Genomic DNA, 18,903 nt, shown 5'->3' with positions numbered 1-18,903 from the left:
CGCAACACGAAACTAACAAATGGAATTTCTTTTGATTTTATTGGTTTACATTTTCATCGTTTATTGAAAAGTTTCGATTTCTTTTCGTAGTTTGTCATCGCCACTTTCTTGGCTGTTGCTGCCGCTGCGCCTTCCAGCTACAAGCCGGAATACAAAGCTCCTAGCTATACTACCCCAAGCTACCCTGCACCAAAGTACCCTACTACTAGCTAACCTGCACCAGCTTACTCTACTCCCAGCTACAACAAGGATAACAAATAGGCTGATATCACCATCACCAGCCAATCTGACGAACGCATCCTCGATGGCAGCAGCCAATGGAGGTAATAAATAATTAATCTGAGGATTTCCGTTATCTGATAAAAAAAAAGAAAAAAACACACACACACACACACATCACTTCACTTACACTACTTATCTACATGAGTTTGTATTTCCGATATGCATGTGACGTGCAATGTCCCACTACGTGAATGCTAGCCATTACGACAGGCCGAATGCCGGTTGCAGGGTTCCGTAATAGCGTAGTCAGAGGTAGTGGAACGTCACTAAAGCGTAGCATAGGACGCACCAGAGGGAAACTCCACTCATGGGAACCGTGATGGTCTCGTGAGATGCGAACGGCGGACCCACACCTGTACCACGAGATGAACACCACGGCTCCAATAGAAGGAGGCACACATATTTTTGCACGAAAACTGCGTTTGTAAGAAGTTGCGGGAGTCCCGCACAATGATGCGTTTTTACTTTTTTTTTATTAATTTCCCAAAAAATCATTTAATGAACTTTATTTGATTTTTTGTGCTGATTCAGAATATATGCATAATTTGTAAATTGGTCGATAACATATTTTGTTTTTTCACGATAACTGATGGTTCCTATCTCTAATGCATGTGTTCGCTATCCACTTGTTCCGTCATATTCACCGACTTTTTATTTTAGATTATGGGTTTTTGTAGTCACACTAATGTAACGGAACTGTCGATTTGAACCATCTATGCTTAGAAAAATATTGAAACGCTCTGACACCTGAGCTATTGAGCATGTTTAAATGATGAATAACGCATATTGGCCAGCATAATTTTGGACTTCTTTTGGAATCTTGCGACGTAATGAAAATGGCGTGTGGTTTATGAACAATTTTCTTAAACGTTTGGCTTGAGCATGTCGTCGGCTGACCATTCTCGTACAATCACGTCGCTTATCCCGCTGAAGCAAGAGATGAAAATAAAAAACATTGCATTACATGGCAATCCGTAAATCCTGTTAGACCATCATATGATTGTCTAGGATACTACCACTCGAACCACTGCACCAAGCCGACAATGAGTTCCTACTCCTAATACGAAATGCTAATAATTACCTTCAAAGCTGTATCCGCTCGCCTGTTTCCTTTTTGCTTTCCAGCAGTTCTTCTGTAGGAGGACTATCACTCCCAAAAAATGACTTCTTGAAGTAACAATCCATCGGTTGTCATTTTCGCCACCAGGTGGCGTTTACCACGACCGAGCGTCTGCTGAGTTTTCGATGGACAACTTACGGACGTCTGGACAACGTATTTTATCAACATGATAGAGCATGAATTGGAAATTGAAGCCTAGATTAAAACAAAACTATTTGTTAAATCTTAACGTTCAGTTTTTACTGAGATCGAAATAAAAGAAAAAATATAGTCGAACATCAGTCTGGTTTTAATTTAAACGGTCTTCAAGAGGAGACTATAGAGACAATGTCACTTTATAACGGGCTTAGAAATTATACGACAATACGAGTACCAAAACTTTTTCCACTTTGACATGACTATCAACTTCGAGAATGGCTGTTTGGGATTGCAGTAAGTCTCGTGGTTATACACCATGCAAAGTCAGAACGCAATTTTCTTTCTTTCGCATTTAGGTTGATTTTCGTCCTCTGTTGGTTTCATTGGTGTTTGTAACTCCATCATGCTGAGGAAAATATAATTAAAATCGAAGGGTATCAATGGGAACCATCGCGTTCCAACAACTGCTCGTATGCGATCGTCGTTGGTTACCAATAACGGAAGCTTTGCCATTTGACCCATAAACTGTACATTGACGTTGCATTCCCCATTAGATCCACGATATTATTCGAAGTATCACGCATTATCCGACTGGTGGGATCCAACGGAGGGCTACCTAGCTGTATCCAATGTGCCTGCCCAATGATTGACGAGGTTGCCCCAGTATCTAACATCATTTCAATTTCAACGTTTTGTATTTTCATGCTGAGAGTGAAGGGCTTAGATCCTCGCGTCATTACAGCTGCTTTCAGTTTGTTCTTCGTGCGAGTGGGAACGTTTGACCGAATGGTTACGGTTTCCAGATAAAAAAAGATATTCCAATCAATATCCATTAAACTCGGCAACCACTTCCGTCCGATAAGATTTCTCGTATTCTCACCTTCCGCGACCTGTAGTGACAAATAATGGTCTGTTCCAGCTAAATGAACTTTGACGTTTAAACCACCTTTTAAACGAACTTCTTTCCCTGTGGCTGATCTCCTAACAGTTTGAATGATGCTTAATGAAGGTTTACCCATATCCTGCCAAGTCCACTTGTTAATGATCGAGTCGTGACATCCGGAGTCTACTTTCATGGTAACACTAAAGCCGTTGATTTCCAAATCAATAAAATATCTTTTCCCATCCATTTTTGAAATAAATCATGTAATATTTTATCATTTCTAAGGGATAAACATATTTTTTTTTATTATATGGCAAATGGTTGTTTGATGGTCCTCCATCATCATCAATTCCATCTTTCCTATTAGCTTTTTCGACACCTACTTGTGTATGTGTGTCGCAATATGTTTGATTTCCAAGCGTTAATGACCATTTCACACATTATTCAACAGTAAAATTAAGCATTTCTTTAAGTTTGACATAAAATAATGTCCAAATTGGTATTCCGAAATCACCTAATTTGACTATTAACTATTAAGCTCAACGTCTGGAGAAATGCTCTGAAGAAAACAGTTCTTACTTTTTTTTTTTTCTTTTTATTAAATTTTTTTAGAAAAAAAAAATAAAACAAAGGCAAGTTAACAAAAAGTTACACAAATACCAAAGTGAACCTCATTAGCATAGAAAATAAAGTAATGTAATGTGGAAAAATGGTGCTGAGCCGACGCACACTCCATGTAGCCTATACCCAAAGCCCCATCGCTTTTTTTCAATTCTCGTTTTTTTAAATAATATATTTTATTATTGTTAATGGAGTTATGCTTTTTCGAAAGAAGAAAAAAATCTAATAATGTTCATTTTTTCATTTTCTGATCTATTGTCTGCTGTTTTGTTTAATTAAACGATCAGGGACCAACACGTTATAAACGCGATTCCAACCCAAATAACACGGTATAAAAGGCTTAGCCATACCGATAATGGTTGAGGAACGCCGGCTACGGTTGGTCTAGCGAAAAAAGTGGGCCTTGGTCGGTCAAGTTCGAGTTAGATAGGTGGAGCTAAAAGTAAGCCGAACAACCATGCACGCATTCCTCATTTTCTTTTCGTCATCGTTATTGGCATTTGCAAGCAAGTCATTTACCAGAGTGTGTACTATATGCCGTGATTCTTGTAATCGGATCTTCACATTTCTTGTTTTGTTTCGTTAATAAAGCTTGGAGTCCAAAACCATGGTCGTCGAAGTAAGCCTGGATAATTTCGAAACATGACAATGTAGACGTATATTTTACAGAATCTCCTGCACGAAATCATTCAATGTAGTGAACAGCAGACCCACCTTTTGTGCTTGTTAATATGTTGGTGAAATCGCATTGTTCTCCATTTTTGTTTCTAGACTTATCAGTATGTAGTTGTTAAGCCGTTGTTAATGTGTAATTGTTAAGCCGACAATAATATAAAGCATCATTCCACGTCATGAGAAACTGCAGCAAAATTTAGCCTTTGCCGGCAGCTGTTCGAAATTTTTTGCTGTTGGAGCCATACCACTGGTACGAGGGTTTTAGGTCGGGGCGGTCGGGGCGTAAGAGTGATTTTCCGCCTGGTGAGAGCGCCTCTTGCAGGTGTGTTTTTTCACTCCACGCAGAGACTCATTTGAAGCCAGATGGCACTCTCACGGGTGGAAAATCATTCTTACGCCCCGACCATGCCCCGACCCAAAACCCTCGTTTTTTCGTATAGTATTCCCCGCAAGAGGGTACCCTTTTCTGAGAGGGAAAACAGCCATAGTGGAGGAACCAGGGGTCTATGACTTGCGTTTTGTCTGGCGTTTTGTAAAAAAATATACGAAATTCTAAAATATCCGCTTGTGCCTCGGAGAAACTAGAAATGTCGAGAAAATAGAGATGTTATATCAATATTAGGGACTTGATATGTAACATCTCCATTTTCTCGGTTTGGTAAACATATTTCAAGGAGAAAGTGAAGTAAAACAGAGATCTCCTCTGTAAGTCGTTTCCGTCCTTAAACATACATAACACTGGCGTAAAAGGTACAAGTCCTGGGAACACGGGTGATTATGACATGTTATCATTTCATGTTGGTCAGATACATCAAATGAACAAAAAAAAAAAAAAACGAAAAAAACGTGGGTATCCAAGAAAGCAGATATAAGAACCTTTTAGGCTGAAGACGACGTTTCAAGATTGTTTTCCTTGACACGTCAAGCTTCTTTGCATCAAGGCATTAGAACCAACACAGAAGACACTATCGCCCTAGTGCATCGCTTCACCTCGGTCGCAGTAGAACTTTCCAACTTAACCGCTTTTGTTGGTTTGAGCCGTCAAAACTGACTGATCCGTAAGCTGTTTTATTAACAGAAGATATACCCTATAAAATTGTACGTAGACTACGTACCTATTATAATACCCCTTAAACAGACTATCGACTGAATAGCCCATTCGTGATAAGATCCCGCTATACAGTAACACCGGATAGCTATTATTAATATAGGCTACCTCGATTCCATTTAAATCATTCCTTCTTAGCCATTTATTTTCGTTATTAATATTATACTATAGACTGTATAGGCCTATGAATATTATGGTATTTTGGAAACTGCTGCGGCACATCAGTAACTCATTTTTCTATTTTGAATTGAATGTGAAAAGCAGTTGCAAAAATGTTTAAGTAGAATATGTTGGTTTTCTAGGCGTTCCGTTCAAATCCGATGGTTTCCTTGTAGCCCTTGTAGACTAGAATGGATAGGTTAAGATGGGGGACCACCTAGGGTGCGAATTGACTCGGAATTGTTAAAGTGGCAACTTCCGGCATATTGTTCCGTCAACAAAGATGACAATGTGGGGTGCGCCGTCGATGGAGAATTCTTCTTGACATTTTAACGCCTGAAAACAATATTCGTTTGCCGTTTCCATAAATCTTTTTGATACATTTGATTCCAAATATATCTACGGATGAAGGCTTTTCAGTCAATTCTATTGGCTTCCCCCCACGGCTGCCCAGAAGTTATTTTTCGTGTTTTGCTTTCAACTGCTACATTTTATACGGTTTACAGTATAGCCTAAACTACATAGTACCAGCTAATAAAAGATAAAGAATATAGCCTATCCCAAATTTTCAATATAATTCAGAGAAATCCGTAAACATGCTAGCATGCAAATGTTTAAAGAAATGATCAAGTATGTAAACTTCTAGACATTTTTTGCTTTTGACTATTAAAAAATGACTGCCAAAACAGAGGAAGCTAAGCGTGCGTTACACATACACATAGATACATGAAATACATACGCTACGCCACGCATAGGTAGATCCAAATAGACTAATATAAACCATTCAACACGCCCTTGTCGCATTGCTATTGAAAGTACAATGCCGAGAAAAAGAGGGTGACCAGAGGAGGGAGAAACCGGATAATGCATAGGCGGTCTGTACATGAGCCATATCACCCCTATATATCGACTAGCTTGAGGAGAAAAGATTTTTCAGTATGGAAGGTGAGGAAGAGGCTTCAAACCTGAAAGCGTACGCTTATAGTTAAGAGGTTCAGTCGTCGAATAAACCTCTCTTCTCTCTTGTATAGCCCACATAGCGGCCGAGTGCTAAATCCATTCTTCCCATTTTCTGCTCGCTTAATCTCGTATAAAAAGCTCACCGACCGAAGTGAACAAAGTTGGCCCCCACACACAACAGCCGGGATCTGGTTTGACAGCCTTGTCACCTTTAAAACTCGTCACTACGATACATGAGGGTCAATATTCAGTAAACGATGTAAATAGGCTCAAATGAAATGGAGGGAATACAATAAAAGTGGAAAACCGACTTCCGGTAAAACTTGGACTACTGCATTGATATCAAATTAACCTTATTTTTTTTTATTTCGCGCGGCCAATTTTATTGAATCTTCTATAGCATTAATCATAACCCTGCATTACCTTCTTTCCCAATTTTTCACAGTTTACGTCAGTAGTAGGTCTCGGTAGGTCTAGTCCTTGTTTTATTTTATACGATCACCGCATACCATCGCTACCCCCTTCACAAGGCTACTAGTTGATTGCCTGTCCAAAACAGATAGATGAAGCTATCCATGCTATGCATATTATTCTGACGTTGTTATAGTCTCGTTCATAATTATTGGCATTGAAAGGGCCAATATAGGTTGAATTTTCGTTTGCTGCCCGATTTTTAAAAAACCTGGTTAATGGAGTAGTCTAAAAGTTTAATGAAACACAATTTTTAAAGGTGTGTGTGTGTGTTTTGTTTTTTAAATAGACTTGGAAAACAGCTACAACAATTGAGAGCGTTTTAACATTTTCATTGTTAATGACTTAAATAACATGTTCATCATCTCCGGTTCTCTTTGCTTAACAGTTTTAGCTGCAGTTTTAGTCTGTTTTCTAAGAATATAGCTTTCCTGTACAAAATTAAGTTTTTTTTTTATTACATACACTTTTATAATTTACCTAATAGTTTGCCAAGCAGCGAGTGATTTAAATAAATTATTGCTTATAAGCGGGCAGCCGGTACGAGTTGATAGTTAATAGCTGACACCAAGGGCTGCAGATAGCCATCTTTCCGAACTCTCACCATCAGTAAAAGACGTTGAAAAAAAGAGCTAAAAACATTTATAAAGGTTATCCCTGTCGTTGTCAAAAAAACGATAATATGGAAAACGTGCCTCCAAATATTTTAAAAGGCTTTTTGACTCTTCATTGCTGTTAGACAAGCCAAAACGGCTACTTTGATAAACACCTTACCGGAGAGAAAAGTAGCCTACATAGCCTAGGTAAATATCTAAAAGAAAGAGACGAATCTTCATGCGAGAACGGAAATAAGTTGACGACTAGAGGATCTCCAGAGATCATTCACTGAGTCGGTTTGCTCTGCGTCTTGTAGGTTACAATAATAATCCAGCTTAAACATCGAAATGCCCTAAAAACTAAATGCTTGTAGAAACCTACAATAAAAGTGTACCCAATTGTGTATGAATATACGCAAACATTTTCCCAAATAAAACTATAGTTATTTGATAAAGTTAGCTATTTGATCTTACCAAATTACAGTTTTGAAAATGTATTTTTTCGTTCAAACTATTGCGGATAAACCAGCTATATTTTTAGTTCGCATGTTGACGTACAGTAGACTAGGCTATACTTTTGATTCTTTAAACGTATATATAGAAACGACCGGAGCAGTAACTCACTTGACAAAGATATGGGGAACACGAGTAAACGGTAACTTTTCTAGTATAGCATCAGGCTAAAGGCTATAGCCTATCTGTTGTACGGCCGCTTTTGAAACTTTAAAAACGACCCTTGTTTAATCGATAGAGTATCGTGGAGGTTAGCTAGTCGTTTCTAGTGGCTTTCTCTCTAAACAAGCTCCTCCTTTGTTGCGGGTGTTCAGCGCTTTATGCCCTCCCCGGTGGAGGAATTCCGACCAATGTGACGCGTGATCACTTGAAATCCCTTGCGCAATTTATTCACGAATACTTTGAACAAGTCGGAGGTATGGCTGTGTTCGAGCCCCTGTAAAGGATACGAACAGAACACAAAATTACGAGTTAGAGGAACAGAGTCACATTTTCACATTGGCACTTCGTTGCCACGCAAAATGTTTTGTCGCAAAAATGCTGCTGGAATTTTAAAAAATACAGTTGACTTGAAATTCAAGTTATTTACGATTAGATGCTATTACAAGGACATTGGGCTAGTTATAATATCTCAAGCTAGTAGATGTTTTCTTTCCATTAAGAAAGAGGCAAGCAATCCGTGTATAGGCCTTCGATGTAGAGTCCAGCCCCCTTTTTAGGTTGACCCCGCCCTTTGTCGAGCGCGTCGAGTCCCTTGAGTTTCCACTTCACACGAGTGCCAAACACTACGTGATTCTCTTTAGGTATTCGATGCCGGTGGAAACGAGACGCACGCGCCAGTCCTCGACATTTACCCTGAGTGAAATTCCTCTCATTTCAACACAACAGAAGCACAAGCTTCCTCTTCAATCTTGCTTCTCGAGAAGAGTTTTTATTTGTCACACTCACCATAAGTGAAAGGAAGTTGTCCCATCTTGTACTTTGTTGGAACAGTGCAATCAAATTGTGAAAGTGATCAACATTATTCTCTGCTGAAATTATTATCCTTCGCAGTGATTTAAAATTTAATAAAAAACAAAGTGATTGTGAACAGTGGGTTACAGTGACTTAAATGTGCTCGTTCAAATCATGATAACCTCCCTAGCTGACTCGATCTCACTGTCAAAGAGTGAGGAAAAGCAAAAGTAAGTATTCAACACGCCCGATCACCTTTTCTTTAAAAAAAGAGAGTCGCAACTCTTTCATAAAAGCAGATTAGAATCCGAAAAAATATTAGACAAATTAGAAATTTGTAATAGTTTGGCCGAAGGATAAGTTAAATCATGGCAACTTGGCCTACCGAGATGCAATTTAAATTTAATATATAATAACAACGAATTCGTTATAGAATGACGGACGTGAAAACGAGCGTTGGTGGAGGAACAAAGCCATCGGGTTTCACAGTGAAAGACATCTTAGATCTACCAAACGTCAAAACGACCAGCTGCTCAAAAGACAAGATTTCTCCTTCTTCCGGAACTGGTAAGTTCACACCTTGTTTTCGAATGGCTTTGAATTTCTGTTGCTACACAACTATAGAAAAACGTTTCAATGCTCGATCTCATAGCAGAGGGCGAAGTAAGACATCAGTTCAAGCTGTTTATACGCGCATAGAGTTAGTAGTCGTAGCTTCCGTTCAAGTTCCCAATGATGGTTTCAAGCCCACCTTCAAAATCCAGCGATCATGACGCTGCTTAAGTCATAAATCTATGCACCCATTTGTTGCAGAAGGACTTTTGGCGAGCAGTTTGTTCTCACCTACTTTCCAAATGCTCGGAGAGAACCTTCATGGACCTTATAACGGCTCATTCCCACGGCATCCGACTATCGAATACCCAGTTGGTTATCCGTCGGATCTTCTCTATAGCTTAGCCCGATGGCCTACGTCTGCGATAACCAACCCAAATCGGCACCTAAGTAAGTAAACATTTTTGCAATTTTTATTGGCTAAATTAACATTTTTTCTTAAGGGGAGGTCTATCATTCCTATAGTTTTATCTTAATGTTTCTTAAATATCAAGCTTCTTATTGCAATTGAACTGTCAAAATGTCCAGCAGTTCTACTAGTGACTTTCACATGTTGTATACTTTAACTAAACTACAGGCTAGACTAGACTACATCATTTTCGTTTAACGTTAAAAACCAATTTAATCAGGACACTCAAGATATTTAGCGAAAGTGCAAGAATAGTAAAGGCTACAAAGAAAAGAAAAATTAATAAGGTATCAATCTTATTTCAAACGAAAGGTTTGGGGCAACTCGGATTGTTCGCCCATTCACAGCGTCAACAGGCGGCCGAAAACTTTGCGATGTCTTCGATGGAGGCCAGTTCTCGATGGGAAGCGCGAACGGCCAAAGCGAGGGCTACCATCAACATGACGCCTCTCAGTCCCGACACAACCTGTTCTACGCCCATTCAGGAGGCTAATGGCAACTTCAAAACGGATAGCCAAGAGTCCCGTTCGCGTCAAGACGACGCTTGTCCCGATAGCACCGACTGTAACAACGGCATCCTGGACGACAGTAGTGACCTGGACGTTTTCAATGCTAGTGGAAGCAGCGGTGATATGCGGGATGATTCCAGGATGCACGACGAAGGACTAAGCGACAGTGATGACGATGAAGATGATGAACTCGCGCATGGGGCGAAACGGAAAGAGCCGTCCCATTCCCGTCTGGAGAGAACGAATGCTGAAGACGGCCAAGGTATGAGCAAGAAACGTAAAAGACGGGTCCTTTTCTCCAAAGCTCAAACTTATGAGCTGGAGCGTCGCTTCCGCCAACAGCGGTACTTGTCGGCCCCTGAACGCGAACATTTAGCCAACATCATACATCTAACACCGACACAGGTGAAGATATGGTTCCAGAATCATCGCTACAAGACGAAACGAGCCCGGCATGAGAAAAACGTTCACGATCTTCACCAGTCGATGCCTCCTGCTCGGAGGGTGGCTATCCCAGTTCTGGTCAGAGATGGGAGAACTTGCATTGTTGGAGCTTTGAATAATGGCTCTTCTAGTGCCAGTAACATCCCGGGGCCTGACAAATCCCTCAACAGCGTCCAAGCTCACGAATTTTCTCTCACTAATTCGGCAGCAGCAGCGGCTGCTTGCATGAACGCCATGTCTTTTAATATGAATGCTCCAAACATGGTCAACGCATTCAGCATGAATGGGATGGGCTCCAACACCGTTGATCCGTCTTCCATGCAACTACCATCTTTAGCGACCATGAACCAAAGCCTACGCCCAGCACCGACAGCGCAGTCGATAGGCTCTTTGCCCTCCACCATTCCCGGGTCTATTCCTCTAACGCAAAGCCATTCTTTCAGTTTTGGACCGCAGTCTCGGTGGTGGTAACAAACATTCCAAGATATTAATTCATAATGACTTCACATGTGCTAATTTTAACGTGTGTTTTGCTAGATTTAAAGGAGAATATTTGAAACTTCTTGTTGATTGGGTGCACACTCACTATTCCCAGCCCAACCACATATAGAAGCGCAGTTGCTTATATAGCCTATACCTTTGTACGATCTCATATTCAATGTTGTTGACCTTGTACTCCATCTATTCATCATGGATTCTGTCGACCTGTTTCATTATCGAACACAAAACGGAACTCGTCTATTACTCATAGACCAGTGTGCTACTGATTTGAGCATTTCATTCAATTTCAATATCCACGGCGGTGACCCGATACTTTAATTTTCAAATTAAAAGTATCCAGGCCACCGAGTTGAGCTATATTTGATATGCTAAATCATAGTTTCGCTGCTTAAAAACATTTCGGTATAGTAAGTTCTTACGTTCTAATGCTTTAACCTTAATTAATGTTTCACGCATGCTATTCAGTGTTAGTAGGAAATTAAAATAATTTTAGATGGTTTTTTGAAACAAGTAAAATGGTAATTAAAATTCAATTTAAACGCCTGAATAAATGGCTGCTTTTTTGTAACACCAAAATTTGAATAACAAAAGAGTCTATATCAATTCAGCATCTGGTCGTCGCTGTGTAACAACGCTTTTCTCTATTCTTAACATTCCAGTTTCTTTAAAATTGATTTTTTCTATCCATCGTAACCGCCATTGAAACCACATTCAAAATGTAACATGCTGTAAAATATTTGTGCGCTTTCAATCTTTTATGTGTATGAAACCCTTTCTTGCTGTGACAAAGATATGTCGGAGATTGTTCTAATATATAGCGTTACGGTCTGGGTTCAGGTTACGGAAATTGCGAGGTTAGAAATGTATAATGTATAGCACACGCACGATTTTCGGCCCACTTTGATTTAAAAATATGTTGCTACAACGGTGAAGAATCAATTATGTTAAAGTCATTTGTACATCCCCTACCCTATTTTGCGTGCCGTAAATAAGCCAATACATAAGTGGACACTGGCTCTCCCAGAGTATGAATGGATAGCCGAATTATATAATACAATGTGAAAATGTGTAAAAAGAAAGCAAGTAATGTATATATCATTTTTTCCTTCTTCTCTCTATGGGGTGCAGGGGTGGCAGGGTGAGATGAGGGTCATGTTTATATAGCCATGCTATCTGCGATTTGCTTCATCTAACATATTTTTATCGAAGGCTGGATAAAGCGGACTTCGTGGACAGGACGAGATTGGAACAAGATATGAGAAACAGAAGCTATTCTCCACTATACGGTGAAGAAGGGGGGAGACGCCTAAATCCGGAAATGTGTACATACATATAAGGAGTATAACTGAATCAGTGTTCTTATCTCTGTGTGTGTGAAAGGAGAAGAAAAAAACCTTAATCGGGAATATGTTTTGGGGGAGGAGCCATACAGAAGAAGCTGATGACCGCTATGTGTATATTCATCCGTAACGGGCTCAGTCAAGCGGCGACCGCTGATAGCCATAGTCCTCCCATTCCCGATCGGTGGGACCTCAGCCAAAAATGCACTTTCAACTCCCCGACTTCCTGCCCACTGCACCGCAAGAAAATAGATAAAAAGCGCAGCGAATGATTTTTTTGTTTTGTTTTTTTTTTTTGTTTTTTTTAAAATAAAGATGTCAAGACAAGTTTTTTTTCTGCTCTCGCTAAATTTTTTAAATCTATTTTAATTTTATTTACTTTTTAAACTTCACTTTGACACATTGGCATTATTAACAAACTGGGAAAATGAGAGGAAAATAGGCTTCAGCCAAATCAGGCGGGGTTGGACAAATACAGCTTGTAGGTCATAGATGTTCAAGGCTCCGTTGTTATATTTGTTCGCCATTCTCCTATTCTTTCTTTTTGTGTGTGTGTGTGTGTGTTACAGCAGGCTTTCGTTCTTGGTTCTTAACAATCGCCATTTTACCTTTCTTTTTTTACGGCACATGCTATATTTTACTGGAATCCCACCTCTGTCGAAGCCCGCCCCATTGGCGACTGATTTTGAACCCCCAAACGTTTTTAACGGAAACTGGCTGTATAGACGACCTAATACCACTATTGCAAGGTTAAACTTAATTGAAAGGGAAAGGAACTTAAATTCAGTTTTTTGGTATACGTTTCCTATCGGCATTTATGTTTTACAATGGAATCGTTTCCTTGCTCAATATATGCACCACCATACTGTTTAAGTGTCTATGTATCCATGCATGTAATATGCAGCTTTCCAATCATTTAGTTGACATTTTGCTACATATAGACGAAGTAGTCTACTCTGCTACCCTAATCACAAGTGGTGTAAACGGTGTTGTGCAAGACATTGAAATCATTATCATGCATTTGTGAGGGATACTATAAAAGTGCCGTGCGAGTTCATTATTAGACTACAAATAGGGGCTAAGTCTTTAAAAAAATCTATTTGTTTGTTTTCGGAAATCTTTGGCTTTTAATATAGGACAAACTGGTGAAGAAAAGTGAGACAACTCTGTTACCATTAAACCGTTTACCCTTGAGCGGATACAGCTTTGTGTGCGTATACGTGGCCGGACGGGCAAGTGTCCATTAATAACCAGCAACGCCCATGGTACTTTGCAAGTCGAGAATAAAAAAAAAAGCCTTACGGATCTGTGTGTGTGTGTGCGAGAGAGAGAGAGAGTCGCACAGTTCGTTTATAAGCTATACAGTAGCGTATTATACAAGCGGTTGGAGTTGATGGTATATAGGCGTTGGCAGCCGGAACAGCAGGAGGCTCGACTGCATTTTAGATGACTCGGTGTCTTCACCTAAGCAGGATTGATGACTCTGGAACCCCACTACTATATAGACGCTGGAATAGCTTACTACTTTTCGCTGAAGGGACGGCGCCGTATTCTGCCCTCACACAGACGCCTCTGTTATGCCATCGCAATCACGCGCCCCCCCCCCCGTTGTTTTGGCTGACACTTGCACGGCAGTATTCAACAGTAAAGCTTGCCTTATGTCTAACCAGACTAGCAGATCCACAGCCTTGTCCCATAAACCGCCTTCCCCGTACGGCAGGGGTTCCTGGATTTCGTTGTCTCACTCTTATTGGCTCAATCATTCTCACTTTGAATTGTCGCTGCCAGAGATTAGACCTTTATTTCGATCCATATGTCTGCCTGTATCAACCGTTTGTTTTGAAGTTTTCATTTCCAACAGAGGTCTTTACAATAAAATGCGAGGCACTATTCGTATTAGTTTACAATAGAAACTAAAATACCTTTTTCGTTACAGTTTTCGTCCCTGTTGAGGAGCTTTAATGCCTTTAGGTGTTGGATGGATGATATACAAAAAACAAGCAAATGTTTATCGATTAGAGTTGACGCATCAGAGAACCTTTGCCTTGTTGTGTTCGATTCCAGTTATTGAATAATACATGAAATTAACAATCAAGTTCGCTTTCTTTTAATTCAAATGGACTTTGTTTTTTTTTTACCAAAGGAATCGGAGAAATTCGCCTTTAAGTCTATCGATTCGTATAGTGACAAAATGCATGCAAATACGTAAAATTTAACTCAATAGCCTACTCCTAAATAGCTAGACTCTGTATAGCTCAGCTTTTAGTATCTATACTGCAACATCCGCTACATGAATTCATTTTGGAAATGGATAGTTTTCGTTAGTAGGCCTACTTGAAAATGGAAGAATAGATACTTCAAGGAAAAATGGGTGAAACATTTAAAGAGAATGTCAAGATCACTCCGCTAACATTTTTCATTTGTGTTGCAGTTACGGTATTACCGTTCAATCTTTTTCCAAACTTCTCCGGATGTTCACAGGAATGTTGCATGACATATGGCAAGACTTGGCTCTTAGTCCATTATCCTGCAAAAAAAAAAAATCTAAATTTAGATCGCATTCACAAGAGTGTTAAGTTTTATTGAACTGTGTGTTGCCTAGTAGGCTTACTGGTCGAATTCTTTAATGTTATTTTACTCCGCACAGTTCGTTTGCTCGGTTTTATTATTGGAATGTTTTCCTTTTGTTGGTTAAAATTCTCATCAGACACTATCTAACGCTGCCTGTATAGCGAAAAGACTGGACTATAGTGTCGAGGCTTATAGCGAGCCATGCTGTAGCATTTAACAATGGGGTGTTGAACCTTATTTATTTTCTAGGGACGATGTGTAACCCTCCGTCTATCCGATCACTTTTACGGTATCAAAAGAACCCTAGTGGGCTTAGACACGGTGGTTTGACAACATTACCGATCGCTTTAACAGGGATTTCTATTAATGCATGAACACAACCGTAAGGGACACAAGAGAAGAGGGGGGGAATCGTATTGAAAATGCCCCTCTCTGAATGGGTCACAGTTTTGTGAGCCTCTTTGCGTTGCGAGCTGATTTCGTGACTCGTTAGCAACTCGTTTACGTGCTCAACACGCGAAGCTTTGAAGTTGTTCTACTTGAAGATTTAAAAATAAGGGATGAAAAGCAGGCTCAACTTGTTTTACATACATCACCTGACATAAGCGTGTAGCCTAGATTTCTTTAATTAAATAAACGTGAATTTGTTAAATTTGTCTTTTCTTGCAGAAGCCGATCATTTGATGGATCGGCTGCATACAGAAACAACAATGTTTGATTCAGTATAATTTAGCATGCATACATAGTTAACAATTTTGATTCAGTATAAATGCAGTGACCGAGGCTGCCAAAAATGGAGTGAATAAAGAGGAAAATTTTGATTCATTTGAACGCAAATGATTAGTTGATGTCTGAATTACGACACGTTCAAGCGTTATTTTAAACACCACCATGATGGGTTTTGTCCATATTTTTGTAACAAACCCCGATTGACAAGTATAGGGTGATAAACGCTTAGTTCAAGTATAGCCTAAACCATTTATCCGCATAAATGGAAAAGGTTCATTACACTGAAGAGGATTTGATAAGTTAAGTTAGCAGGAAGGGTTGCACTTATGGGAAACAGGGGGGGGGTAGTGAGTCACGTGACCAACTGATGAGCAAATTTCGTCGGAGAGCAGTTGACTGGCAACATGAGTGCGATAAGAGCTGGGGCGGTTATTGCTTCGCCCAACTCCACTTCCTGACGGTTTTGAATGTGTGCATGTAATAGTCTCTGTCGTTCGTTATACTCAAAGTCTTTGTTGAATGCTGAGAGAAAACAAGAGGACAACCAACTAAAGCCAACACGCAGTTCACCGCTACCCTCCCATTTCGCTGTGCTATTTGCTTCAGGATATGTAACTCCTACGTCATCGTGGTGACAGCCACCGACATTAACTGACTGACGTATAACTATATAACTCAAGGTATACGCAACACTCCTACTTCTGCGTTCCGTTCTCTCAACTATTAAAATGAAGACTAAGCTTGCTGACGTTGCACGACTGCTAAAATGTTTCAAGTCTTTTCACGAATATTGCGAGACTAAGAAGACCACGTTTTGCATTTTTCATGGCTCTGCATTATACGGTATTACGTAAAAATATAGTGGATAGCGACTATTGATTAAGAATATATATATGCGATATGAGATGTCGGTTGATATCTCCCGAATACACCAGGATTATTTTAGCACCATATTAATATCGGAATGAAAATTTGGAGGCTGTTGATTGTTGATTGGAGCAATGAAAAAGGTTTTGTGATTGACATTATTTTTTAACGTGTAGACTGATCAACGCGTATTAATCTGTTTCGGGAATAACATTACAAAAAATTATTTTTTATGAGAAACGGGACATCACGGAGTACCTTCATGACATCCGAATTGGGACATGACGAATCTTGTCTTTTTCGAGTCATCAAAACAAGTTTCTTGAAACTGTCCTTAATCTCCCGCCGAAGATGTGACGCATATCTTTGTAAAATCCGAAAGAAAAGTCAGCTGAACTTACCGAAGTCATGTTACAAAGTTGACGTTCACAAAAAACTAAACAAAAATTTAACTAAAAACTAGATAAATAAAAATAAATAAATAAATGAGGGTGAGGAGAACCACTTTGGACTCACTACAAGACACCTTTTAATCCCACTTCAGTGTATCGTAAGTTGTTTTGAAGATCATATCTTTCTTTTTTTTTTTTATTTAAAATTTTAGACGAGTGACATTATGCCAAAAAAAGCCATTTCCTTTCTTTTGTTGGGTTTTCTTGTTTCCAACGTCTTATAACATAAATTCAATTTCTTCTCTATATACTTTATGCAGTAAAGCCAATAAGATTCTGAGAAGAAATTCAAAGGCGTGCCCTCATTTGATCCCGCATAACGACCTGCGCGTCACTCAACTGCCTCAGTGTTTTCTGCCCGATATATTAGAAAGAATTAATGTATGTAAACACGTTTTAACTGATTGAAAAAGTATCAAATGGCAATTCACCACCTTTTGTTAAAAGAACACATAAGAGTGAGATGACTCGTAGGCCTAATTGATTTTTACCTGCACAAATCGTCATTGACTGACCAGCTGTTGCACGTTGAAAGAGCATTCTTTTTTTAAAAAGATGCTTTCTTTTACGTATAAGGTACTGTATCATTGCACACAGAATTGCATTCAAGCCTAAAATCAATTACCATTTACCTCCCGCTGCTGCTATAGCACAACCGCAAAAGCTTATCGATTGCCTTACCTGGGCATGAGATGATTCCAATTTTTGGCGCCCCCCTTCTTTTATTAAACGCATGATAATATTGCTAACCTTTTGACAACGCGTAGGAACAACTATGAAAAATCGGTAAAGCGCGGCTTGAGTTCTAACTCTGCAATTCTACGGATTAAAGAAACAGTAGTCTATAGGGTTTTTTTATTTGACTTTGAACAGGCTTGAAAATATGGATCGCTATTCATGTTTATCAACATCAGAGCATCTATTGGTAGATGACTCGTTCTTATTGACGTTCTGAAATACAATAATCTCGATAGACCCGGAAATAAATTTAAAAACAGCTTCCTCTGCTACGATATGAACGGGAATCTGTACAGCATCAAAACATCATTCGCATGTTCGTCACAACCATCACGACCTGTCTGGTATACAGTGTTACTGTATAAAACGTGGCGGTTGCCTATTATAAAAAACAGGAATAATAACATAATGCAAAATTATATTCCGATTTGCGACTCACCGGGTGTTCGAGAAAACCCTACGCCAAGATATTGAAGAGACGAGAAAATAAGTCAAGGCTTATTATCAGTAGTATCTGTTAATGCTGACTACAAATTTATTACGCTTGCAGGCCGCCTTTGATTTGACACAAAAGAATCGGCTTTCCGCCTTTTTTGTCAATGGGATAGGCCAGGAAAAAAAAATTGTGCTTGCGTTTTCTGCAAACATTTGATAAAAAGCGGTGTTTAACCTATAATTGTGTAGAGACTTCCGGTTTCCGTGTTAAGGCCAAATATAAGGTAACAGTTTGTGACGAAAACCATTATTTCTTTCTATATAACTGAAATGGGCTCGTCTTTTCAAGGTTTCGTCAACAAAAGCTACAATGACGTATGAAAAGGAAGAAGAAAAAAAATGTGACCATGTGATCCAAATGTATGGTTTGGGGATCGACCCCACATCTGCACAATTGATTCTTTCTTCTTTGAATGTAACCACGTAACTTGCATTTAGACGCATCTGTTGGGATGTCCGACAAGCGTGTCATTTGAATTTAGCTTTGATTTCCTTAGCCCGTGTCGAATGATTCTTTTATAGCCATATCTATGTATAAACAGATGTAGAATGGCGTTGTGTGAAAGTCAACGACGCCACACGAAAAGTGACTGGCCGACAAAGAGCCATTCTCTTTCTAAAGGCTTTTCAAAGTCACCAGTCTAATGGAACACATGTTAAACAGACAGCAAAATGGAACGGTTCGTTTGATCTTCCTATTGACCCGTTTGCACTTTATTCACCGCATTTCAATAGATTTAACACGACCTCATTCGT

The 18,903-nt window shown here is 39.4% G+C and overlaps 1 protein-coding gene and 2 long non-coding RNA genes across 4 annotated transcripts; 1 reads left to right on the top strand and 2 right to left on the bottom strand.

Annotated features, from left to right (window-relative positions):
* Positions 1 to 733: 733 nt before the first annotated feature.
* On the bottom strand, positions 734 to 1,545 carry LOC123470199. Its single transcript, XR_006643845.1, has 2 exons — positions 1,364 to 1,545; positions 734 to 1,209 (listed from the first exon to the last, which is right to left on the bottom strand). It is a non-coding gene; the product is annotated as an uncharacterized LOC123470199 (long non-coding RNA).
* A 1,730-nt stretch (positions 1,546 to 3,275) lies between these two features.
* LOC123473643 lies at positions 3,276 to 3,933 on the bottom strand. The gene is made up of 2 exons (XR_006647581.1): positions 3,759 to 3,933; positions 3,276 to 3,669 (listed from the first exon to the last, which is right to left on the bottom strand). It is a non-coding gene; the product is annotated as an uncharacterized LOC123473643 (long non-coding RNA).
* Positions 3,934 to 8,303: 4,370 nt separating this feature from the next.
* Positions 8,304 to 12,034, top strand: LOC116926064 (homeobox protein GBX-2). Of its 2 annotated transcripts, XM_032932860.2 has the most exons (5): positions 8,304 to 8,710; positions 8,914 to 9,047; positions 9,294 to 9,482; positions 9,814 to 10,921; positions 10,992 to 12,034. In XM_032932860.2, coding segments are annotated over exons 1-5 (1,488 nt in total). In that variant the 5' UTR covers positions 8,304 to 8,654; the 3' UTR covers positions 10,993 to 12,034. The 2 variants fall into 2 exon arrangements, with proteins under 2 accessions (XP_032788751.1, XP_032788742.1); XM_032932851.2 differs by having other exon boundaries at positions 8,305 to 8,710; positions 9,814 to 12,034.
* Positions 12,035 to 18,903: the final 6,869 nt, after the last annotated feature.

This window comes from Daphnia magna, linkage group LG1 (assembly GCF_020631705.1).
Source record: "Daphnia magna isolate NIES linkage group LG1, ASM2063170v1.1, whole genome shotgun sequence".
In the NCBI taxonomy this organism is placed as follows: domain Eukaryota; kingdom Metazoa; phylum Arthropoda; class Branchiopoda; order Diplostraca; family Daphniidae; genus Daphnia; species Daphnia magna.
Note: the sequence above shows the minus strand (reverse complement) of the source record. Positions and strands in the feature narration are given on the sequence as shown.